Genomic DNA, 25345 nt, shown 5'->3' with positions numbered 1-25345 from the left:
CTCTGAACCAGCTCACAGCTCTGAAGGCGGCAAAGTCACCCGGCCCATCTCTCATCCTGCTCTCCCTGGGAAACTCAAGGCACGGGGGTCCGCACTCCGTGCCACATCTGACGGATGAGGGCCCCCACCTGAGCTCCTGCACTGCCCTCCTGCCCTCTGCCTTCTCCTCCTCCGTGCCCGCCCTCCCCACGGCCTGTCTCACCCTGCTCTCTGAAGACCCCGCTGGCCGACAGCCCTGTGGGTGCACCTGGCGGTCCAGAGAGACCCTACCCGAGGAGTGCTTCCCCCTTGCTCCTCCCGGGACACGAGGTGCTGGCTGTGACCCCAGGTGGGCGCAGACCTGCCGGGATCTCACACACAGCCTGGCCTCGGCCCCTCCCTCCCCCTGCAGCGCCTGACTCCAGAGCAAACCAAAAGCCCACGGTACGCAGCACCTCCGTGCACCTCGGAACCCCGACGCTGACACGGAACCCCCCAGGCACAGGGAGGAGGCGCCCGCTGACTCACGGGCTCCTCCACGTCCCCCCCACCCCGTCCACTCCCCCTGGAGCCAGGGACCCCCGCCCCACGACTGGGACCCCTGCCAGGCTCAGTGTACTTATGCTAAGAAACTTGTCTGCTTATTTCACTCAGCATACTGTCCACCCACGTTGTCACAGGTGGCACATTTTCATCCGTTTGTTATGGCTGGGTCCTCTTCCACGTGTGTACTCCATGTCTTCCTCGTCCACTCGTCCCCGGAGCGACACCTGGGTGCTCCGACATCTCGGCTGCTGTGGACGATGCTGCAGTGAACAGGGGGTGCAGGCGTCTCTTCAAGGTCCTGCTTTCATTCCTTCAGGTGTACAGCCGGGAGTGGGGTTGCCGGGTCACACGGCAGTTCTGTTTTTAATTTGTTGAGGACGCTCCAACACCGTCACCCACAGTGGCTGCACCAGTTTAGACCCCCACCCACAGTGCACGAGGATCCCTTCCCGCCACGTCCCCGCCAACACTCGTTTTCTCATCCTTTCGATGACGGCCGTCTGACTGGTGGGAGGTAGCGTCTCCTCACAGTGTGTCAGTCATATATATGGAATCTTAAAAAGCCAAACTTTAAAAAAAAAAAAAGGAAATGGTGGCCCCCAGGGCCTGGGGGCTTGGGGACAGGACGGGTTTGAGGGTACAGACCTGCGCGGAGGAGGAGTGAGCCCTGGAGATCTCATCACAGTACGGGAATGCATCACACTGACACGTGTACGCCTTAAACTTACACAACGCCACGTGCCGGGCACACTCACGTTTTTTAAAAGTATCTGATGGACCCCGGCAATTCAGAGGCAGTCTGTTATCTCAAGCGGCTGAATTTGCAGGCAAAGCAAACGGAACAAGAAGGAAATTTCTAGCAAACTGTGAAAACAGAAGTTTAAAAACCCTACTTGTTAAGTAGGGGGAGGATAGAACTCAGGGGTACAGCACATGCCTAGCACGCACGAGCCCTGGGTTCGATCCCCAGTGCCGCCTCTAAAGATAAAGTAATAACCTAATTACCTCCTCCCGCCCCCAAAAAAGACAAAAAAAAACCCTACCTATAATCTATTCTTTTAGAAAAAACATTAGAACATTGGCTTCAGCTTGGGTGTCCTTCGCAGTGTTTCCACTTTCCGGGTGGCACATGCCCCTCTTCCCTTTCAGAAACCTCACCGCGGGATGGCGAGGTTGGATGGAAGCCCTGGGCAGTGGGCGGCCCTGTGGCCAGGCCGTGGCTGCAGGGATGGACCACCAGGTGGCTCCACTTGGCTTCTTGTCCCACCTTCTAGCCGGACAGCAGGTGTCTTCATCCTCCCGTGCAGACTCAGGGACACAGATGTCTCCATCATCAGGACCCGTCCACCTGCTTATCACCCAGTGTACACCTCGCAGTTTGCAGGCCCTGCAGCTCCCTGGTCTTGAGCACAAGAGAAGGGACCACGGACGTGGTCATTGCCGGCTCCAGAAAGAGGTCCTCCTCCCTGCAGTGCTGGGCAGCCCTGGTCACAACCCTTGACCCCTCGGCCTCCTCATGGCCCAGCCAGTGTGTCTCCTCTGTGGGCGCCTGGACGCTCGCTCTGCCCGCACTGGTCACTCCGGACAAGGCGGTCCTTCACTCGGGGACCCACAAGCACACAGACCAGGTGTCAGGAAGGAGGGGCGGTGGTCCGTTTGTTTCACGGTTTTGTGCACACGCAGAGGGTCCTCCACTTCTACTGACACAGCCTGGCCACCACTGCCACCCAGCAGCCAGAGGGAGCGTGGACATTGCTTCTTTCGGGTGAGGAGGGTCAAGGGTCAGGGTGACGGCAGAAGGAGACCGTTTCCCTGCAAGCTCCCAGAGCCCGGGCCGCGCTCCCAGGGGTCAGAGACGGAACTGAGGCGGGCATCCCCCTGCCTGGGCCCTGGGCGCACTGCCCGGCGGGGCCAGTTCATCACAGGATTGGGCCAAAAACCCTCCTCTCGAAGCAGCTCGTGTGTAAATTCTCACCTGCCCATTTCAGACGTCTGCCGTGCATGCAGACTTCTCACCTTTCCAGGTGAATCAAAGACATAAAGTGTTAGGATGAAATGCAGCCGAGTTCCTCCTCCCTGCGCTTCCTTCGTCGGGAAGAAACACAAAGTCATTTTGTACGTTGGAGTGTTTCCTATTCATGAAGCGCCACTTCCCGGCGATCCTGCTGCCTGACCTTGTGGAGCTGAAGTCGTTGCGGCCGCAACTCCCGAGCCCCAGGCCTGGATTTCGTGACACTGCAGTTTTACCACCCGGTTGTTAGACACCTGACCGGGATCGGAACGGCCTTTCAGGAAAACCTCTGGAGGGAAGACCTGCACGAGTGCCCCTCTGCACCTTCCCTGCTTCCCATCCAAGGTCCTCCCGGACACTCATGGCGTCGTGTCAAAAACGGGAGAAATGGGGAGGGAGTCGCTCAGGGGTGGAGCGCGTGCTTAGCAGGCACGAGGTCCTGGGTTCCATCCCCAGCCCCTCCTCTAAAAATAATTCAGTAAAACTACCTACCTCCCCTCCATCCAAAATGACAGAAATATTCCAAACCACATAATCCTACAGCCTGGGGAACGTTCGGCTACTAGACACCCAGGAATCCCGGGGTCCGCATGCCCGGACTTTGGGCCTCCCCCTCGCCTCACAGAGGGGACACAGGAACGACCCCGCCGGGGACTCCCCAGGGTCCCTTCTTTCCCGCACTCCTGCGAGGGGTTTGCTGCCCCAAAGGAGCCGGTCACCTGTCGTCCCCCCACTGCTCTCGGAGGGGGTACCCCAGAAGCGTGTGCCGTCTCGCTCCTTCTGGGACCAGGGAAGTGGAGGAAAGGGTGAGCTTGCCACCACTTCACTCATCGCTCCCGCCGGGCTGTGTCGACGAAGTCCGGAGAAGAAGTTTCTTTTCTTAATTCCCCATCAAACTGAAGGGGCCTCCACGTTCACGGGCCACGCTGACACAGCAGGGCCGTCAGCCTCCGCCGGAGGCCGCCCCGAGGCTTCCACCCGCTGCCCTCGGTCTGCTCAGGTGACAGGTGCGGGGAGAGGGCACCCCCGCCCAGAAACCCCGCTGGGAACCAGCGACTTCCAAGGGGCCTCTGTTGCCGCAGACCACCTGCTCGGTGGCTTTTAGGAGGAAGGCACAAAGTGACAGAGAATCTGCCGTCCTTTGGACGGGCCTCCGGACTCCCAGGCCTGTAAACTAATCACACGAAGGCCGGAGGAGCCTTGCTGCCAGGCTCTGAGCTTCCAGAACACAAGCCTCAGCTCGTGAATCCACTCTCACCACCAGACTGGCTTTGAGATGGTTTCCTGAGCTCAGTCCTGAAACAGCCTGCAAGGCCCGCCCTCGGGGCCGTCTGGGGCCATAGCCACGGCTCCCACCCCGGCCTGTGCCCGCGGACGTGGTCACCGCGCCTCCCGGAGGTCTCAGACACTCCTGCAGTGCTTCGCTCAGTCGTGACAGGCTGGATTACTGTGTGACCAGCATCTTCCCCAGCAGGCGCTGGGCGGGGTGCCCTGCGGGGCTGGAGATGAGCCTCGGAGTGCAAACGTAATCCACGCCGCCCTGACCACTCGTCATCGCTCCAGCCTCCGTCCTCACCAGATGCACCATGACCGGGGCACGTCAGAGGGAGAAGTTCCCCTCCTCAATCAGTGCTGTTAAAAAGCTGCAGGGAAGGGCGACCAGCACCCGTCCCCGGTGAGCGCTGCGCTCTGGGCTGCGCTACCCCTGCTCACCCTCTCGCCGGGGCGCGTATGAACGTCACCGTTTTAGAAAAAGCTCAGCCCAGAAATGACACTCGCTGGCTCAAAATAGAACACGGGGCCGTTTAACTGCAAGGCTAATAAAATCCTGGTTTTCCTTGGTGACTCATGTGTCCCGCGGTCCCACACCCACAACACACGCCCCAGACACGGGAATCGCCCAGGACAGAGCAGCAGGAGCCTCTGCGGTCCCCGAGGCCCCTTCCCCAGTGGAAACATCGCGACTCGGCCCTGAACCAACACACACCCGTGGCCCTGCCTCCCCCCGGGTGCGGCTGGAACTTTCTGTGCCCCGCATCTGCGGGCCCAGCCCTCGGCCCTGGGGAAGCAGACGTGAGCACAGGAAAACCATCTCGGTAACTGTTTGCTTTACAGTGAAAACGCGGTGACCTTAGCCCCCCAGCCCCACCTGCAGAGCGAGGGCGTCTGCCGGGCACGGGCTGCCGGCACCCGGCGCTGCTCCACGGGCCTGAAGGCGGCGTGGCTCACCTGGGGGCAGCCTGCTCCCCGGCCCTCCGCAGCTTCTGCCTCTGAGGCTGACGCCGGGCGCAGGGGCCACCAACCCCAAACCCACGTGTCCACACTCGTCCTGGAGAGCCCGCGGCCGCATCCCACCGCCCGCGGCCGCCCTGGCAGAGGCCGCGTGGCCCCCCGCTCAGCTCAGACGCAGCTCCCCACCCCCGGTCCTGGAGGCAGGACACCAGCCAGGTGCAGGGAGGGACCGACGACTGAGCGCGGGGAGGGGACCCGGGTCCACGCCGGAGCCGGCCAGGGCGGGTCATGATCCACCCCGGATCCACCCCGGGCACCGACCACCGCCCCTCCTGCCTCGGCCGCTCCCAGGAGGCACCCCCGCCACCCCGACATCCTCAGGCGTGAGGCCTCGTCGGCCTTTGCGCTCTGACTCCGGGACAACACGCACCGTTTCTGGGAAGGCTGCATCAAAGTCGAGACTTTGTCATCATAGAACTTCTTCATGGCAAATCTGTCGAGGGCCTGGTCGGCACTGGGGAAGCAGAGGGAGAGGGTTAGCCCCACGGCCACCACGGGGGCCCCCAGGCTGCTCTGAGGGACCCGTACCCTCAGGAGCCCCACCGCCCGGCACACCCACTCAGCACCTCCTCTCGGGCCTCCTTCCCCCACCAGAAGATGAGGGGCCGAGGGGGCCGGGCCTTCAGAGTCTGAGTCCCTTCTGCCGGGCATCACTGGGCCCCACGCGCGGTTGGCAGGGGGTCGCCCGCCCCCGCTTCCTGCAGGCGGGCTCAGGCCTGGCGTCCACTCTCCTGCCACATGGGCGCCACATGGGGGCAGCATCAGTGGGCTCTGCGGAGGCCAGTGGGCACACCCAGGCCTCTGGACCAGGAGGGGCCCCGCACGCCCTGCAGTTGGTGTGGCCCACCAGCCGCATGAGGCGAGTCTGGGACCCGCAGGGGACACCCTGAGTGCCGTCGGAGAGTCCAGTCCAGGAACAGCCTGAGACGGGGAGAAGGCTTCGGCCGGCAGGGTGGAGAGCTGACTGAGGCCGTGTCTCCGAAGTGACCGCCACGCCGGCCACTCGGTTCTCCAACAGCCCACGGGACCTTAAACTCCAGCCGCACGGGGCCCACAGGTTCACCCCGGACGGGCACTCGTGCAGCTTCCTGATCTGACCTCAGCACAAGCCGAGGGGCAGGATGCACAAAGTCCTCAGATCACCTGAGCCCAAACCTTCCTTGAAACCCTGATCACACACAATGTGGCCCTTCCCTGGAATGTGTGTGTGTGCGCGCGCCCCTTCCGGAAAACGGGGCGTGCAGGAACGTGGATGCCATAAAGACCTAGACAAGCACGCAGAGACAGGTGCACGGACGGACGGGCTGCTCCCGTCCGTCTAACAAGGGGCCGGGCGGGGCCTGCACGGAGGCGGGGGGGTGCAGGCACCCTGAATGTCTTAGACTCTGCATGTGCATGTGTTTTAAGTCACAAAGCAGAGTTCCATACCCACACGTGCATTTCTAAGCCTTCCGTCCCCTGGAATTCACTTGTACTAAACGCTGACACTGCATTGTGGCCAGCATTCAAGACGTCAGAACGGACGCTTTATCGACCCTCATCTTCCTGGGGCCGTTACAAGAACGTTCTTCCTCCTTCATGACCTGAAGTGTCTGCTCTGAGATGCGCACGGTGTGTGGCAAAGGCCTTACAGACGTCTGCTCCCTAGGACTTCTCTGCTTCTGGGAAGAATGTGTAAGAGGAACTGGTAGGAATGACTGAGATGTTCTTACTGTGTGTCTGGCTGGGGCGTGACGCTGTGCACAGGAAACTGACACATTGTAAACTGACTACACTTCGTTTTTTTTTTAATGGGGGGAGAAAAAGATGTGCTGGTGAGAACGCATGCATCTCATGCGTGTATTAGGGACACAAGATCACAGAAGGAAGCAACCGAAATTCTAAAGAAAAACTTCAAATGACCCGGAGAGGCAGTGTCAGTAAATGCTTAAATACATGACACCCTGTCCACCGAGCGGTGAACGGTGTGGCCACTGAAATGACGTCAGCAAAGACATTTAGGAAGGAGCGTTCGTTGAGGAAAGCGGGTTACAGCGAGCGTGGTGGGTCACTCCATCTTTGGGAGGGGGCACCAGCGTCACCCCCACTTCCCAGGGGAGGCCCCGAGGCTCGGAGCCGCCCGCGAGGGCCTCCTGACAGGCGTAGCTGAGACGCACTGACTATTTGGAAAGAGCAGGGCTTTTAAGGAGGGTGTCGGTGACGTGCTGTGAGTGAAAAAGCTGCGTGTCCACGCTTTCCAAAAACGCGGGCCTGCCCAGGGCACTGGAACGCTGGCTCCGGACAGAGCCGCCGTGTCGCGGGCAGACGAGAGGTGCGCCCCGCAGCCCGCCGGGCGGAACCGGCTCCCTGACCGAGTCCCTGGCTTGTCGAGGGAGGCGGCGTGACCAGGAAGCCAGGTGGTCCGCACACACAGGTGCTGAGTGTCCCCAGGAAGGGCTCTGATTTGCACCGGGGGTTGGGCTTCCTGCCTGGCAGGCACGGCCCGCCCCCAGTGTGTTTCCAGAGAAAACACGTGGAAAGTCAGGTTTCACTCCTGAATGCGAGACGGGGAGGCTGGTGGGCCGATGTGAATGGGCCTGGATCCTGTCAGAATGGAGGGGTTCATGCCCTGCGAGGGGCGGCTGAACGCAGCCTCGGCTGCAGACGCAAACCCACGGGGACATGCATGTGGTCCCCTGCCCTGTGGACCCCGTCATCCCCGGGGGCCCAGACCCCTCCCGCTCACAGGCCATGAGACCACGAGCGAGCTGCCTGCGCCCGCCATGCCCCAGTGTCCTCACCTCTGAAGTGGGAGCGAGGACTGCCCTGCCGTGACGGTGCACGGAGCGCAGGTGAACAGTGACACGGCCCCGCCCCGGCTCTGCTAACTTGCTTCATCTCCCGCGGAAGGACCCGGAGTGACCCTCGCCCCACACCTAGGAAAGCGTCTCTCTCACGGCCACACGCCCCGAGCTCGCGGCTGGGTCTCCAGGCACCCGGGACGCGCCGAGCACACGGCCGGCCTCAGCCTGCAGGTCGGCTCCCAGCCGGGCCGCCTCCCCCCCACGCCCAGGGCAGCGAGGACGGCCTCCTACCTGGCGGAGACGTTGGTGAAGTGCATGTAGGACGAGATGACCACCCCGATGCGTCCCTTCCCGCCCTGCAGGAGGGGAGAGAGGTGGTCAGAGCGGGGCGCAGCCCTTCACCCCGTGGCACGGCACGGAGCCTGTCTGGAAGGGAGCGTCCTCCGTGCAGTCCTGCCCCGGGGCGGGGCACACGCCTACGGGAGGCCGCTGGCCGGCAGCCGGCTGAAGCAGGTGCTCCCCGGGCATCCAAGGACGCCCCCCAGGCTGGTCTGCACAGAGGCGGCCACTCGGTTCCCCGTGTCCCAGTGAAGCCGGGGCAGACGCAATGGACACAACTCACGCCCCACGCACAGGCCCAGGGCTCGGAGGGCTGCACACACGGCCCAGAGGAGCAGGACAGCCGAGCCCAGCCGGCCGCCAGCATCACAGAGGACCAAGGAGCCCGGACAGGGCAGCCCGGCAGGACCGAGGTCTCTGCGCCACCATAAGCCGGCTGCAGGCACCCGGGCCCCGTGACGGGCCCCCTCCGCCTGGTGGAACCAGGGACCACCACCTTCCGGAACACACCACCATGACCCCGGACGGCGGTCGGCAGACCAGCCACCTCCGCCCATGCCCGGAGCACCGGCCACCTGTGAGTTAACAGCTGTTTTTACACTTTCAAACAGCTGAAGAAAAACCAAAAGAATGCCATTCCAATGACACATAAAGTCACGTGAACGTCACACATCAGTGTCCCCGGGGAAACTCTGTCAGAACACGGCCACGCCTGGCTGCTCAGGAACCTCAGGGCTGTGTCCACCAGAGACAGGAGGTGTGAGGGGCCCGCGGGGCCCAGAGCTGTGGGTGCTCATCTAGGTCTCTCCAGAACAGTGTGCGACAGCCCTGGTCCAGAATCACGTGGGTCAGACGGCTGCGCCACCAGCACGCAGGTCCCCGGTGCGTCATGGACAGGGGAGGACGGAGGACACTTGGGGCTGGATTCTGACGTGTGAACACCATCGGGAGCGTCCTCCCCTCGGCCTCGTGACCCCTGTGTCCTCACGGACGCTCAGTGCACTCAGGCAGACGCACAGCCAGTCGTCCACGCCGGACCCCAGAGCCTGCAGCTGGAACCGTGCACCCCCCGGGGGGCTTCTGGTGTCAACCCTGCACGTGGACAGCGCCTCCGCCCAGTCCGCACACGCGGGGGCCTCGGCGCAGCCGTCCCCAACCACCAGCCGCTGTTTCTGGGGCGCTGCTGACGGGCAGGAAGTCTTCAAGCACAAGCAACCATCTCTGGGACTTGAAGTTTTCATCCGGATCACTGATCACAGGATTCGCCGTGAACATTCCTCTCCAACGACTCCAAACTCAGCGGTGCAGAGGCCGCAAAACCGTCCGGAAGAATCACAGGGTAGTTCTACTCAACTGGTACCGGCGAGTGAGGGGGGTCTGGGGACACATCCCCGCGAACGCCACCCCGTGTACCCACCTGGGCAGGGCCGTGGCAGGCCGGCCCGTCGGCCCCACGCACTGGGCCCTCTCCTGGGAGGAGGGGCGCACCTGCAGGCCCAGCACGTCTGGACAGACGTCTGCGACGTCCCGCCAGCAGCAGGGTGACCAACTTCCCTCAGCGTCCACGCCTGCAGGTTCCGATCACGAGGCCGCTTCTCCCCCGCAGCACATTTCCTAGAACGTCTCGGGAAGGGCTCACAGCCTCCCCGACAGCGTTGAGGTGGGCAAACCGCTCCCAAGACGTTTCAAGGTGTTGCCAGTGAATCCCACTAACAAGACGCGACCGGAGAGCCGAGCGCCGTTTAGGAAAGGGCGCGCTCTGGAGGTCTCTGCATGCCAAGTCCCTTGTGGTCCAGAGATGATCAGCTTCACTTGTCTCTTCAAAGACGCAGCTTTTGATTTCACTACTTTTTCTCTCTTGTTTCTCCATTTTAACTTGGTTAATTTGGCAGGACAACCACTGGAACCACCTGGCTGCTGGCGAGACAACGTGATCACGTCAGAGGCGAGAGAAAGACAGGCAGAGAGACGCCTTCTGTGCGCCCGGCGGCTCTTCCTTGGGCGAGCGACCATCAGGTCCGGGGCGTGGGAGCTTTGTCTCACCCTCGGGGCCGGTCTCAGGGCTCCTGGGCGGCCACAACATGAAGGGGTGGCTCTTTTAAACGCAGGTCCCTGATGCAGAGGGCTTTGTGCAGCTTCTGAGCGTGCCAAGTCGGAGAGAAGAAACGCTGCCAGGCGGAGACGTCTTCACCTACGAGACGTGCTGATGGCCTCGGAGTTCAGTGTAAAATGCCCGGAGCAGGGGCGGCCCCTCCCTCCGGGCCGGAGCCCGCCCTCCACACCTTCCCTGGGCAGAGCTTTCCTCTCCCGGTGCGGCACGAGCTCACGGTGTCTAGGGAAAGGATCAGGCGTGCGGAATCAGGGGCTGCGGGGAAGGCTAGGAACACTCCAAGGCAGCCGAGAAGCTGCAGAAGCAGGAGACGGGAGGAGGGAGGGAAGCGGGTCCGGGCGGCCCAGATGCTGCCCCTGCCAGGGTGGACACATCCCATCCCATCGGGAGCCTGCCGGGGAAGCAGCCTGTCCGCTGTGTCCCGCCAGTTCGGCCGCGCAGAGCAGACGGCCCGCGTCGTAGCAGCGCCCTGCTTCTGCAGAAGGGGCTTCTGTGGAAAACAGTGCGTGGAAATGAAGGCACGCGCTCTCCTGCGGTATTTTACTGCATGCAGCTCAGCCCCACACGTGCTGAAGCCGGACGCTGGGAGGCTGCAGGACTCTTGGTTTTTTTTTCCCCTAAGGATGAGTATGAAAACTGACCCACAAACCCCAGCGGGCGGGCGCTCACCCTGCAGTGAATGACGACCACATGCTGGGGGTCGCTGTTCAGCCAGGCCTCCTGTGCCTTGCAAATGGTGCACACCTTGTCCAGGGGCGGCGCGTGCAGCTCGGGCCAGCCCACGTCCAGGATCTGCAGGGCACACAGAGAAGGTGATGACGGTGCGAATGAGAAGGGTGCCCCGCCGTATCAGTGAACAAAGGATGCCGCGGCCGTCCAGCCCTCAGCCGCTGCCCCACCCCCAGTGGTGCCCGGGGGGACTCAGGACAGTGGGGGACAGGACACTGGCCCTGGAGAGCTCAGGTGCACATCCAAGGTGACTCCAATGAGCCCAGACTTTGCACCTTCCCTTACATAAAAAAAGCACTAAATCCCTTAACCTGAGATGCCTGGTTTTCATTAATTAACAGGCACCGTTTCATGTTCCGACTACCCCGTCTTTGATGCAACATCTCATATATCCTGGCTCCTCCCCTACCCCCTCAGAGAAGTCCCTCCGAGAGATCAGAGACGCTGTCTCCCGGGCTTAAGTCCTCAGTTTCTTCCACCGAATAAAACCTTGTTCTCAACTATTAGGTTGTGCTTTTTTTTTTTCCCCAGTCGACAGTGTTTCTTGCCTTCTTTTTTTTTTTAATTTAGCAAAATATTTCATTTTAGGGTCAAGAACAACACTGCCTGTTCCTCTTCTAAAACATAGTGGGAATTGCGGCCAGGCTGCTTTACTGCACAGAAGAACATGAAAGATTGTGTTTTCCCCCTGGGGTCTTCGCTGTTTTTCTGCGGCTGGGAGGGCAACTCGGGGAACGGCTTTCGGGAGCCGCCGAACGCCTGGCTCACAGGGAGAAGCCCCGCCTGGCCGGCCCTGGGTCGGGGTGCTTGGCCCCAGCCGCTGCCAAGATTCCTCCGCTCAGACTGCAATGGCAGCTTGGGAAAGCTCGCAATCCACCCCTGCGCCCACTCACGGGGCATATAACTTCTCCTCAGAGGAGAGGGCCCTGCCCTGCAGGGAGGAAGGCCTCCGAACCTGGGTCACAACCGAGAAACACAGAAAGCCGTCGTCACGTGACGAGGTCTGTGCGCAGACACACACGCCCCGGTCTACACCCGTGGGCGCAAGGGTGTCATCTTTGCTTTCCTCTCCTTTCTTCAGCGGGGAGGGGAGGCAGAGCTCTGTCTTCTTATAAAAGCAACAGAAATTGTGCCAAATGATGGTGCAATTCAGAAACAGGCCGGGAGCAGAGAAAGTCACACACCCCTTCCCCACTCGGAGCCGACAGCCGTACGGTGCCATGACCCCCTTGCACTGCATTTCTGTGCACACTGCGCAGAGCTGAATCCCTGTTAAGACTTAAATCCTCGCTTCTGCCTTGTTGACCAGCAGTGACACAGGCAGCTCACCGCGCCCTGCTTTGTATTCCAATGGCTCCAAATATCCCAACGTGTGGAATATATATATATATGTATACATATATATATATATATATATATATACATGCACCATATATACCATAACTTACACTTACAACAATCCCCAAAATGTCCCCTAAATCTTGCCTATTAAAAAGAACACTGTACCAAAAACAAAGAATATTGAGGGGAGGGTCTAGCTCAGTGGTAAAGCACATGCTTAGCATGCACAAGGTCCTGGGTTCAACCCCCGGGACCTCCATTAAGTAAACACATTAAATATATTAAACAGACAGATAGATAAACTCAATTATCTCATTATCTACCCCCCCAAAAAAATAATGGATGGAGGGGGGAGAGCTTTGAGGTGAACACATTCCAGATCTGATTGTGGCGGTGGTCTCTCTCACACACACACACACACACACACACACACACAGCTGCAGGGAAACCCAGTGGAAGCTTCATGCAGTCTGTGGATGGTACCAAGGTCCACTTCTTGGCATTAATATTTCACTCTGAGTTATGCAAGACATGACCCCCAGGGAAGACAGGGCCAGGGCTGCGTGGGATCTCTCTGTATTATTTTTTTCAACTTCCTGTGAATTTATAACTATTTTGAATTCTAGAAAGGTTAATTAAAAAAATCAGTCATAGAAAGGAGGGTATTAGCTCAAGTGGTAAAGCACATGCCTAGCGTGCATGAGGGTCTGGGTCCAGACCCCACAACCTCCTCTAAATTAAACAAATAAATAAACAAACCTAACTCCCCCTCCCAAAAAAAATAGATGAAACAAAATTAGTCCTGGATGTGAACAGTCCCTAACACCCCTTCTTACGTCAAATCCCACAAAGACCTGCTGAGGCGGGAAGCCCCATAAAAAGACGGCAGGACCCCCCAGGCAGGGCCACTGCTCTCCTGCCAGCACCACCCGGCTCCCTGGCCCAGAGGCTCGCTCTCACTTTTTGCCTCTGAACCGGCTTACTTACCCCTAAAATTCTATTGGTTCCCTGAGCTCACTTCTGATTGGTCCATTTGTAGTGCTTTATTTGCATGGAGCTCACTAGTGATTGGTTATTTCTCTCACTCCTGATTAGTCCATTTCCCTCACTCCTGATTGGCCCATATGTAGTATTTCATTTGCATGGAGCTCACTTCTGATTGGTTATTTCTCTCACTCTTGATTGGTCCATTTCCCTCACTCCTGACTGGTTATTTCTCTCACTCCTGATTGGTCCATTTTTACAAAGCTTGTTCCTAATTAGTCAACTTTCGTTAGACCTTATTTGCATATGATGTTGCAAAGTGGAAACTGGCACCTATAAAAGCCTGTGTAAACCTATAGCCGGGGTCCAGAGCCTGGAGTGTTAACTCCACTGGGCCCGCTGGCGTAATAAACCTGGGTTCTCCAACCCTCCCAGTGCTGCTTGGTCTCTCGCCTGGATCCAGGTTGCTGTCACAACTGAGCTGTGACACACTTTTCTGCAGCACTGCCACAAACTACTTTCGTACAAGCAGGACAAACATCAGGGACCTACCTTTGGGTTAAGCTTTGTCAGGTCATATCTCTTTTCCGAAAGGTTTAACACCTACGGGGGGAAGAAGCAGCCGTTAGTCAAACTGTCACCCTCAGGGGTCAGAGAGGAGAGACTTGCCTTCTCAGTGCCGTTTGCCTTCGAGGTATCAAGGAGGATGGAAGACTGAGGTGTATGGCGTGTAACTGTCACGGAATGAAAAACCAACAAAACAAACAGATGTTTCAGGCCGGCAGACACACCCAGAGGGCGCGGCGTTCCTGGGAGGATGGCAGCAGGGTGAGGAGATCGTCCCTGCCCTGGAGCTGCGAGGGGACCGGTCTGGGAGGCCCCAGGGCCACATGCTGTGCCCCTGGACCAGTGTGGGCTGTGGAACCGACCACACCCCTGGGAAAGCAGAAGGGGAACAAGGGGGTACTTCAGCACAGACCTGGGTCCTGGCTCTTTGCCTCCCGTGCCCTGGGACATGTGCCCTTTAGCATCTCCCTTGAAGGGCCAGCACCTGGGGCTAACACACCTCACCCTGGAGGGTCAGTGTGCCGGTGGGGGTGCTCTGTCCCCGCAGTCACCTGTCAGAGCAGACAATTCAGATGTCCCTGGGGAAGACAGGTGCAGTCTGGGGTCCTTAGAGTTGCAGAAGACACTGCATATCTTTCCTCCAATTTTTCTGAGTTCCTTGTTCCCAAAAGTGGTGGGGACCCACACTCTTGCTGTTTGCAAGGGGGGCTGTGGCCTCGACAAGGCCCCACCAGCGTCAGGGGAGGACCTGCCCCCCAGCACCAGCCCCAGGCCCTGGCAAGACCCCTGCGGACGGTGAGTTGGAGCAGGGAGAAAGGAGGGACCAGGCTCAGCACATCCACCGCCTGGGAGGGGTCAGGAGGAGACGGTCCACAGGGCAGGTGGCCCTGGGAGGAGGACCGGACACCGCCTCCCTGCGTGGCCCTGGCCGAGCTGCCTCTGGGCCCTGCCTGGCCATTCGTCACCTGAGGGGGCTGATAAGGATGTCGGCTTGGGGTAAAGATTAGAGCTTCAACGAGATACCCGAGGCCACACTGGCAGGTCCAGGGAGGCGAGGAGCTGGAATTTAAGTCAAGTCGTGATCAGAACCCGCGGAGAACACAGACGCAGAGCCACTGACAGACGCAAGGTTGGGGGAGACAGAGAGGGGTCGGGAAGATGCTGTCCCCCACTTCTCACCATGGACTCCAGCCAGAGACGCCCCGCGTTTCACAGTGGAGCCGGGCAATGCCCGGTCCTCCTGGCTGACCTCAGGGGGACGGAAAGCGGGCATCCACACCAGGGAGGCCAACCACCACCCCCAACCCAGCAGGGAGGCGGGCCTGGCCCTGCCCAGCGCGGGCCCACGGGGGCCACAGGCCACATGGCTGCACTGGCCCGAGGAGACCTGGACCTCCCCCAGGACAGCCCTGCCCGGACCACCACGGCCCTGTGAGTCCCTGCTCCCCGGGGACCTCACTCATGACCCACGGGTCCCAGAGCACCAACCTGTGGCAAGACGGACGGACGGCCAGAGAGACCCCAGGATACAGGGGCGGCTTCCTCGAGTTTCAGCAAGCTCAGTGTCCTCCCAGCCAAACCCGTGATCAGTGTTCCCCTCAGTGTGTTCACCCTATGTCCACCTCCGTCCCCACACTCAGCGTCCCCCACACTTGGCGTCCCCCCACCCCCACGCTCGATGCCCCCCCAGCCCCGCTCACCAGGTAGTTGTCCCCGTGCTTGGACCTCAGCATGCGTGTCACCTCCTGCAGGTTGTGCAGGTAGGACTCCTCGGAGCAGCCGGCGGGGAAGGACACAGCGATGATGCGCTCGGTGATGTAGGTGAGGTCCAGCTCGCGGCCGTCCTCCATGGCGGGGCTCCGCGTCGCAGGCCTGGGGGAGGGGCAGCTTTCAGGAGAGGCCCTGAGGACCAGGGCCAGGGGAGGGGGGACGTTCGCTCTGTGCACGCCGGACCTGATGCCGGCACCTGCAGGATTCCTGTCCACAGTCTGAGTACTTCCCGTCACGGGATGGCCCGCGTCTCAGTGGCCTTAACAGACTGGGGCAGGGCGTATGCAGAGGACACGGGGCTCCTGGCGGCGCTGCGGGCCCGATGGAGATGCCTACAGCGGGCGGGCCGGGTTCAGGAAGCCGGGACCCTGGAGGGAGGAGCCTTCTTCACTCCGGGGCGTCAGGCCCGCGGCAGGGAGCCTGGAAGAAGCCGCCCATCATGTGGGGTGGGTGGTGGAGGCATCTATGCCGGCGGCCAGTCCTGTGTGCACCAGCCCCTGCCAGGTGTGGGGGCCGCAGGCCCAGGGACAGGCTGGGGAGGAATCCCAGCCACGGGAGGCGAGGGCTAATGTCTGCAGGAACCGAGGGCGAGCAGACCAGGGTGGGCGGCAGGAACCGGAGGATGGGGTCTGGGGAGGGAGGGAGGGGGGTTGAAACGCCCAGGGCATGAAGCCGGCGGAGGGCAGCCCCTGGGCAGAGCTGGCTGGTGTGGGGAGGCCTGGGGAGCCCGGGCAGCGCCCCCCTTCCCATCACGAGGATGCACTGCACGGGGGACCGCAGCCTGAGGTCCCCTCCCAGCAGAGGCCCCGGGGAGGCAGGCGGCCTCAGGGATGAACATTTCTACATTTATTTCTAAACGACAAAGACACGTTTGAGAGATATCTACTACACGGTCGAATACCCAACACCATGAACCTTTCAAAGTGGGTTTATTCAAATCTACACAACGGCCAAGGTTTTCTTCTCTGCCTTATGCCCCAGACATGGATGTGAAAAAGTTTTGATTCCTTTTTGAAAACCAAGTCACATGTTTTTTGACACTGGTGTTAAAAAACAGCAGTGTGTCCTGGACAACCGTCATCTCCCCGGGGGCCCGCCCGTGCGCGTGGGGTGCTGGCTGGGGCCGTCCCGGGCACCTGCGTGCTCCGCGGGCTGGAGTCCGTTCTGGAACTCACCCCAGGCCCCCGCCCCAAATTGCATTTCACCATCAAATCGTGGCTACGTAATTATTTACTGAACGTTTCCACAGTCAGGGATTCTAATGCTGGGTGATCACACCCAGAAAAAGAGACAGCGTTATGGCGTGGCTCCCCCTCGAGCATTCATCTTAAAACTGAAGACGACATCTCGATGACCACGGGTAACGCTGGGCGGTCTGCCCGCGGCCAGGGGCACCCCGAGGAGCCGGGGTGACCGACACTCACCTGCACGGTCTGTCACAGCACAGAGACGCGGCAGGCGAGGGGGCCCGCAGAACCTGCAAATGACAAGACACGGTCACTCGGAGTCTCCCGCCACCCATGTCGCAAGCCCCGCGGAGAGGGAGGGGCCGCGGACTTTCTGCAGCTTAATCATAAACATTGTCACAGCAGCCACTACCGGCCACCTCCCCACCTGGAGGGTCACCCACTTAGCAGGTCCTCTCGGCGCTAAGACTCCAGACACAGGGGACACGATTCTGGGAACCAACAGCGGGTGATTCCAAGAGGGACGAAGCAACACCCTGGGCCAGCGCGTGTAAATGTGCCCGTACACAGAAGGCGCTCAGTCCACGCCGGCCACCATGACGATCATCATTGTCAGCGCTGACGTGAACGAACCAGCTAATGACCGAGAGAATTCTCAATTTTATCTGCTCTTTTTTTTTTTTTTTTTAAGCTTATCCAACAGCGGGGAAAGCGTCAGGTTGTAATTACTTTCCGGTTCACACGCCCTCCCCTGTGTGTGTGTGCATGTGTGTGCGTGTGGTGAGGGCTGTGTTAGTTACAGTCTAGGGAGCAGGCACAGTATTTCAGGAGATGCACCCCCAGCTTTGTGAGGAGGAGTCACCTCCGCGGTGTCAGAAGTGGGGACGCCCAGGCTCAGAGGGGTGTGCGGTCTTGTCACAGGGACGGAGGGGAGAACCCTGGGGCCCCTGTCACAGCTCTCCTGAATGCCTTCCTCCATGAGCCCTGCCTGCCCACCACGTCTCCACCCTGCTCTGTGGCCCAGCCTGGGACACACGCTCCGGGTGGGTAGACAGAGCCCCCGGCTCTGTGCTGACGCCACTCCCAAGCCTGGTGAGGGCCCCCGCTGGGCACCTGGCTCACGTGGTCCCCACGGTGTGAAATGAAGGGACGGAGGATGAAGATAAAGGCTGTTTCAGCGATGGACACAGATGCTGTCCTGCAACCGCACAACACATACCCGGGCCAGCCCCCAACCCCAGAGGTCATGAGCTCGGCCCCGAACAGACGCAGGACCCGGAAGCCCCCTCCTCCGTGCAGACATGAGAGGGGCCCCGGGCCGTCCACTCTTCCCTGGCAAAGACACGTGCCGAGGTGGTCTCCTCTAACAGAGGGGGCTGGGGACCGACGGGGCTGACTGTCCTTGGGGGCTCCCTGCAGGCTTGACAGCCGGGCCGGGCCCAGAACCACCAAGCCCTCCACCCGTTGCATCTCCCCAACCTCGCGGACCACCCTCCCCGGGGCCCCACGCTGGCTCGCCTCTGATGGCTCAGACTGCCCCTGTATACAGAAGGTGCTCAATCAACGCTGGCCACGGTGGGCTCCAGTTAGACGGGCCCCAATAATGAGATTTTTTTCCTATTAGAACAACAGAGAGTAAAATCTTAAATTTTTGTTAAGTATTGGTGAAACATAAGCTGATCCATTTTACAAAACAGCGTGTCTGTACATATAAAAAGCCCTTAAAAGGCCTGAAGCTGGTGACTTAGCAACATGAGGGATGCTCCTGAGGAAATGACCAGAAAATCCCTAAGTCCACGCGGACAGGGTGCTCACTGCACCGAGCACAAAACAGACAAAAGCCTAAGAGGGCAGCCACACGCCTCAGTGACACGGGACAAATCACGTGGCTGGGAGGGCAGCCACATGCCTCGATTACGTGGGAGAAACATGGCTGGGAGGGCAGCCACGTGCCTCGGTGACACGGGACAGACCACATGGCCGAGAGGGTGGCCCACAGGGGCCCGAGAGGGGCTGTGATGCCTGCCCCCAGCCGGCCACAAGCCCGCTCCCCGGGGAAGGGTGGGTGATCACACCTGCACTCACTCCCACTCGAACACACACCCGGAAACATCTGGCCAGACGGCGGGCGGACAGGGCAGCGGTTGGCTTCTGAACGTTCATCTGTATTTCTTCCTTACTTTTTCTTCTATGGACATTCTCTCCTTTCCTCCTTAGAGCACATTTTACTTCTGTAGTTGGCAGGAGGCGGCACAACACCTCAGGGTCGGCCCAGATGGAGTTCCAGCTCCCGGCGTGGCGCTCGGGCCTCCCCGCCGCCATCACGGGACTCGGATGCCCTCCTGGAAGCACCGTCTACTGTCTGCTGTTCCTTCGGGTCCAGCAGCCGCGCTCACCGTGTTGCGTTACACTGAGTGTCTGAGGAGCGCACACAACACGTCTGCCCAGAGGGCCCTGCGCGTAACTTATAACTAAACAGAGCGGCTAGCCCTCCCCGAGGCCCCACCACGGAGAGACAGCAGCAGGTCTCAGCCCTGGGGGGGCCACCGGGGCTGATGGGGACCACCACCCGCAACTGCAGGCCAGCACGGGGGGACCGAGCCGTCCCCTGGTCCTTTCCAAACTGCCTGTGTCTTCATTAAGAGCTGCAAACTCTCGTCAGCAGGTTGTGCAAACAAATGGGGACAAAGCAAAGCAGGAGAGACAGCAACACCCTGAGGGGTGGAGGGGCCTGCGTACCTGCAGTGTCCCAGCACTGACCACCACGTGACCAGGCCGCCCCGCCACCGCTTTGCCCGCGGGGCTCCTGCCGACACAGCCCCCCAAAGCCCCCGTCTGGCCAAATGCTCCTCTCCTGGCTCGGCTAGAAGGTTCCAGAAAACCATTCGGGGTTTCCTCTGTAATTTCCCCAGAATTAAGCTCGCACGACACGTCCTGGAGGGGCGCAGGCTGGGGTCGAGCACCCCGATCAGAATCCAACACCTGGCTCTGGACCCGAGCGGCCTGACCTCGGGAAGCGACCTCTGTGACTGTTTTCTCATCTGGGAAGTGGAGGTACTGGAGGGTTGAAGGAGACACATATGCAGAGCTCAGAGCAGCCCCTGGCACGTGGGAAGTTACGGATAAACACCAAGCCCCGTGTGTGGATGCCAGGAGGGACTGGCAACTTCCGCCACAAACGCAGTGACCAGCCGAGAGCAGTGAGACTCAGAGGGAGCCGTCCCCAAAGGCACCCGGCCAGCCAGACCGTGTCCCCCAGAGCGAGGACGCGGGGACCAAACTGATTATCTTCTTAACGCTGTCACACGTGAGCAGCGATCACGGGGGTTACCAAAAAAAGTACATGTCCCGCCCCGAAGTTAGGGAGCCACAGTGATGGCACTCTGCCCCCGACTCCATGGTGAGGAGCCGCGTTTGGTTCTGGCTGAGGCTCTGTCTGTGCTGATGTGTCCCAGACACTCAGATTTCTGAGACGCAGACACTGATGGAAGGAGGAAGGGAGGTGTCCCCAGGACAGGTGGCGGAGACTAGCTTGTCCATTAACTCCTCTGTCCCCAGAGGAGCTGGCTGGGCAGAGGTCCCAGGCAGCGGCCGCCCCCAGGAAGTGACGGACAGGGGCCAGCGGCAGGCCACGCGCTCCAGGAAACCGTCACCTCCCATTGCTGTGGGACAAGGACGGAAGCAAACAAACGGAGGAGGGCGCCGGGGACAGGCTCAGTGCCAAGTGCATGCAGTGGGGCCGCTGCAGGTCCCCCTCGGGTGGAACTTACTGTGCTGGGAAGGGGGCGTGGAGGGGCTTCCCGTCCAGAAGCAGCTGCCCCCGCGTGCCCTGCCGCGGGCCCAGGGCAGGCGGCCAGGCTGGGAGCGCGGGCTCGGGGCTCCATCACCAGGAGCTGCAGGCACACGGGAGCAGGGGGCCCGGCGTGCAGGGCAGGGACGCGGGCCAGGCTCAGGGCCACCTGCCAGGGCCCTGCAGGAACCGGAGGGACCCACAAGCCCCGCACTGAGTGGGAGGCTGTGTCCTGCTGGCACGGGAGCCCCGCCTCCAGGGGAGCTGGCTCCCCATCCTGCGAGGCAGGCGTCCCAGAACCCAGCAGGTGTCCGCCCGCCTTCTGTCCTTGTTAACAAGCTCAGAACCAGGAAGCAAACACAAAAACAAGAACAAAGCTCATCACTGGACCAGAAAGGAAAAGCAGGCGCTGTGAAACCTCCGTTACGTCCGGAAACGTCTTGTTCCTTGGGCTCCGGGTTCCCAGGGGGCCAAAACAAGAGGGAGGTGGCGCCTGGACGCACGTCAGACCAGGAGGACAGCAGGTGACCCAACCTGCCTGGGGCCGGACGCAGCCGGCTCACTGGACGCCGGAGCTGCGGGCGGGGACAGGGAGCCGCCCAGACCAGAGTCCCGGCCCTGCTCTCAGACCCACCCCCACCAGCTGTCTACACTGCAGGCCAGCGGAGGGGCTTGTCCCCTAAGTTGAGAGGGAGATGCACGTGGCTCATTCTATAATCACGTCTTACACAGGTTTCCCTTCGTATCAAGTATTTCCTACCGGGGCGTTTCCTCCCACGAGGACCACGGGGAGGGCGGGGGGCCCACGTGGCCCTCACAGCCCCGCCCCTGGCATGACGGCCTTGGGGGGCTCTGGAGGAAACTACGGGGGTCTCCACCTGGGCCAGCGCCGTCCCCGCAGGACAGCAGGGGCTTCCTGAGCGGGACCGTGGGGGCGAGGAGTCACCTGGCCACCCGTCCCTTTACCTCCACATCAGCGGGATTTTCTACCCCTCTGAGCATCGGTTCCCAGCCCTGTGAAGTGGGCGGGCAGTGGCCGTCTCACAGGCCCCCTGGGAGGACGGAGAGGTCCAGAGGCCCCAGTCCCAGGGCTCAGAGCCCGACCCTTCACCGTCGTGGCCCGGGATGGGGAGGGGGCTCAGCCCAACTCCGGCATTTCACATCATGATGATGAGGCGCCCCGAGGACGGTGGGCATGGAGGACTCGCGGGGCGGGGCCCCGGCTCTCAGAGACACGCCCAGTTCCCAACAGCAGCCTCCGGACGGCGGCCCAGCCTGACGTGAGTGACGCAGGATGCTCGGAGCAGGCCGGGGTGACCTGTGGCCCAGGAGAGACCCGGTGCCCTCTTTAGAACGTCCGTCACTCACCCCGGGCCAGGTCGGCTCTCCACAGAGGGAGGGCGTCTGCAGCAGGGAGGCGAGGCCACTCCGGGGGGCCCAGCCGGGCAGCGTCTGGCCCTGTAGGCCCACCCTGCCCCAGCCCAGGCCTCCCACCAGGACGGCCCCACTGAAACCGAGGGGCAGCAAAGCCACCCCACACAGCCAGAGACCCTCAGGTGCCAACAGCACGGGCCGATGGGCAGGCCCCCCCGTGGCCAGGATCTGGCCTGAGCGCAGGGCTCAGGGTCCCAGGAGGGGCCCGAGGAGCCCGCCAGCCTGCCCTGCTGGGACGGCCACGCAGCCCAGGACAGGACGGTGCCTTCTTGGGCTCCAGGACAAACCACGGACCAACTTCAGCTGGAGGAATCGGGCTCAAAGTGGGTCAGGGAAGAGACCGGCAGAGGCGTCCCCACCAGCCCCACGCGCTGGACTCACGGAGGCAGACCAGGGCCTCCGTCCTCTCACACGTCTGTCCAGTGACACACAGCGAGGGGCAGCCCCTGCCGGGCGGGCCCTGGACAGACAGTGTGCAAATCAAAACCAGTCCCCACGGGATTGGCCGCCAGCTCCGAGGACCGAGGGCGTCCCGCGCAGGGCCCGCATGTCTGTGGAAATAAAGGAAGGCCCTCGAGGGAGGCCCAGGAGCCGAAGGCCGGTTCTACAGGCCGCTGGCCCCCTCCCCACGCCCCCTCCCCAAGCAGGGGTCTCCCTGCAGAGGGCGGCCGGGGAGCCCTGGTCAGGCGCACACCAGGGGTCCGGAGAAGGCAGGCCTGCCGTCTGGGAGAATCTCTGAAACGAGGCCCCCTTTTGACAGGCGAGGGTATTCCCCACGTTTGAGATGCTTACCATGGGGGGCTGGTAAACAGAAACTGTGGAATTACAGGCTGGATGACAAGGGATTACGTTCAATAAAAGACAGACACATGTTGCATTAAAATGGAAAGCGGGTCTTGGCTGCAGCAGCCAGAAAAGCCACGTCAAAGCTTGGGTCCTTCGGTCTGCCGACGGGAATTAAACTGTCTTGCCCCCAAGAACCAAATAAAGAGGTCCCAGCGAAGCAGCCCTGCAGGCCCCCATCAGTCCCTGGCTGGTCAGCTCTGCATCCTGGGAGGGGAGGAGGCATGGTCAGCGGAGCTCAGACCCATTCAGAATGGGTAGACCCAGGGCAGGGAGCTGACCCAGAGGGCTGGTGCGGCCAGATCACCTCCAGGGTCCCTCTAAGCTTTCACAAAGCCCTGGGGAATGCCTGAACGGGGACTTTTAGAGGCATCATCACGGGTGGACATTATGCAAAAACAGGACAGGGGAACCTGGGGCGGCCACACCGGCCACTCGCGGGCGAGTCCTGAGCCATCAGGTGTTGGAAGAAAGGATAGTGCAGGCCGGTGAGCTGGCTGTGGACCGTGAACACGGCAGGCAAACCGTATGAAGGGAAACAGCTCCCGGTCGCTGGACCTCCGTCCCCGGCCCCTGAGCCCCGAGCTCACATGCAAAGTCCCACCCCGGACGTCACGTCACTTCATCTGAAAACGCTTCAATTTGCATCTTCAGGAAACAGACTTCTTTTGTAAATACAACCGCAAAATACATTAGCCACCCCTCTTTAACGCAAACCAAACACGCAATCATATTTGCACACAAATGTGTAATCAGTGCTCAGAGGTCCCTGTCTTACAAGTTTCGCTCTGGTTTTGTTTGGTTACGGTCTGACCGTCTGATTCGGAATCAAGTCCCACCACGCTGATTTAATCCATCTCTTCAGTCCCGTTACCATGCAGGGACCTCCTCCTCCTCCTCCTTGTCTGGCAATTTATTTGAAAACCACAGGGGCTCTGTTCACCGAGTAAGAATTTCCCCATTCTGGAAGCCGCTGACCGCGCCGGAATTATCTCCCAGGTCGCCCCGGCCCCGCGTTTCCTGCAAGCTGAGGGTGGGCCTGGCCTCGCTGCAGTTCTGGTTTCTCCAGAAGGGACCCAGCGGGCGGGCAGACTGCCCTTCACGTGAGGCCCACGTGACCTCACCCGCTCCCTTCTGTGACCGAGGAGTCTACGAAGGTCACAGCCTGGAGCCCGCGGTCCGGTGACCAGCGTCTGAGACACGGGCTGGTCTCAGTCCACCGCTTTCTTAACATTCGGCAGCGGCCGGAATTCCTCACCAAACGAAAACTTTCTCTCTTCATCTATTTTTAACCCTGAAGTGCTGTTCGTGCAAGAAGAGAAGCTTAAACATTTTCTGCGTCTCTGCACCCAATTCCACGAGCTGGCCCCCCAGCACCCCATCAAGGGTAACAAACAAGGACTTGTCGTTTCTTTAAGCACCTGTTAGGTTGTGCAGGTCAGAGAAGGACGCCTCGCCGTCACAAAGCTGAAGCTGTGACAGCCCGGATGGGGGCCCCTGATCCCGGCTTCCACGCCTGCTCCAGACCCAGTTATGGAGATTAGACAGGGCTGGGGGGGGGGTCCGGGGCACATAGACCCCGGGGGAGGGTCTAACTCCACCCCCCTGGGCTCCCAGACGGACGGGCAGGGTCACCCGGCCCCCGGCCGCTGCTCCCCAGCAGAGACAGATTCTGGGGAGCTTGCTGCTGTCTGCTTTTTCGAACCAGCCCCTCTTGCGGGTGAAAATACACTCCGGTAATTCAAGTGCTGTGGGAACCCGATTCGGGGCATTAAAAAAAGCAGCAACGGCTTCCCTTCAAAAGTCCTGCAGTTCCCACCACCGATCACCCAGAACCTCGGTCTCCACACACCCCCACGGTTAACCCCTCAATGGCCACGGGTCCCAGGCCATGAGGGAAAGCAAGCCCCACCAAGCTGCTCCTCCCCGCCCGCTGCAGACGTCCAACCTTGGACGTGGGGCAGACCCACCTGTCCCCTGAGGACACTTCCTCGGCCCTTTACTGGGGGAGCTGCCACTCTGGAAGCTGTCACCCCGGAGCGTGGACGGGGGGACGCGGGGCCATGTGGGCCACCTGGCGGTGGGTGGGCAGGGGCGCTGACGGCCGACGGGACGGGAACAGATGGGGTGAGCGTCCCTGCGGATCTGATAATCAGCCGGGCTCTGTGCTGCCCCTGGGTTAGGTGTCCCTGAAGCATCTCCTCAAGGTCCCCACACCTGCGGGGGGGCCTGGCCACCACCAACAGCAGGTGGCCCGCCGGCCTTCAAATCCCAGGACAAGGCAGTAGCTTAAATGGGCTTTTTCTTAATTTGTGGAGGGCGGTCCCTCGGCCTCCAAAGTGAGACGTAAGGGCAGGCTCCGGATGGCCGACCTGGAGGGAGGCCCCGCTAAGGAAAACCAGACGCAGCCTGGCCCCTTCCCCACCACCTTTCCCAGAAACCCGGGCAACTCTTCCCCCTCCCGGGGGCTGAACGAGGTCGCAGGCCAGGGTGTTGCTTCAGGTGTGGGAGGGAGCGGGGCCTGAGGCTAGGGGAGGGCAGAGGCAGGTGCCTCTTCCCGGGTGTGTGGGGGCGGGGGGCCACGACGCAGTGGCACCCAGAGGCCGGGGCAAAGGTCAGGCCCTCTCCCCTAATGGGAAC

The 25345-nt window shown here is 60.9% G+C and overlaps 1 protein-coding gene across 13 annotated transcripts in view; it reads right to left on the bottom strand.

Moving 5' to 3' along the window:
- TNS3 (tensin 3) overlaps positions 1 to 25345 on the bottom strand; it is a 151067-nt gene that overhangs the window by 71085 nt on the left and 54637 nt on the right. For 10 of the 13 annotated variants that reach the window (XM_032476345.1, XM_032476344.1, XM_032476348.1 and 7 more), the window contains 6 exons: positions 16876 to 16928; positions 15382 to 15553; positions 13667 to 13717; positions 10730 to 10852; positions 7903 to 7967; positions 5199 to 5282 (listed from right to left, as the gene is read on the bottom strand). The exons of 2 other annotated variants lie outside the window; for them this stretch is intronic. In XM_032476345.1, the coding sequence (XP_032332236.1) occupies positions 5199 to 5282; positions 7903 to 7967; positions 10730 to 10852; positions 13667 to 13717; positions 15382 to 15531 (473 nt within the window). In that variant the 5' untranslated portion in view covers positions 15532 to 15553; positions 16876 to 16928. Of the gene's footprint in view, positions 1 to 5198; positions 5283 to 7902; positions 7968 to 10729; positions 10853 to 13666; positions 13718 to 15381; positions 15554 to 16875; positions 16929 to 20408; positions 20818 to 25345 lie in introns of those variants that run through there. One more of the 13 variants, XM_032476343.1, reaches the window with a different exon arrangement.

Source organism: Camelus ferus, unplaced genomic scaffold, assembly GCF_009834535.1.
Source record: "Camelus ferus isolate YT-003-E unplaced genomic scaffold, BCGSAC_Cfer_1.0 contig385, whole genome shotgun sequence".
Taxonomy (NCBI): domain Eukaryota; kingdom Metazoa; phylum Chordata; class Mammalia; order Artiodactyla; family Camelidae; genus Camelus; species Camelus ferus.
This window is presented reverse-complemented; position numbering and strand designations above follow the sequence as displayed.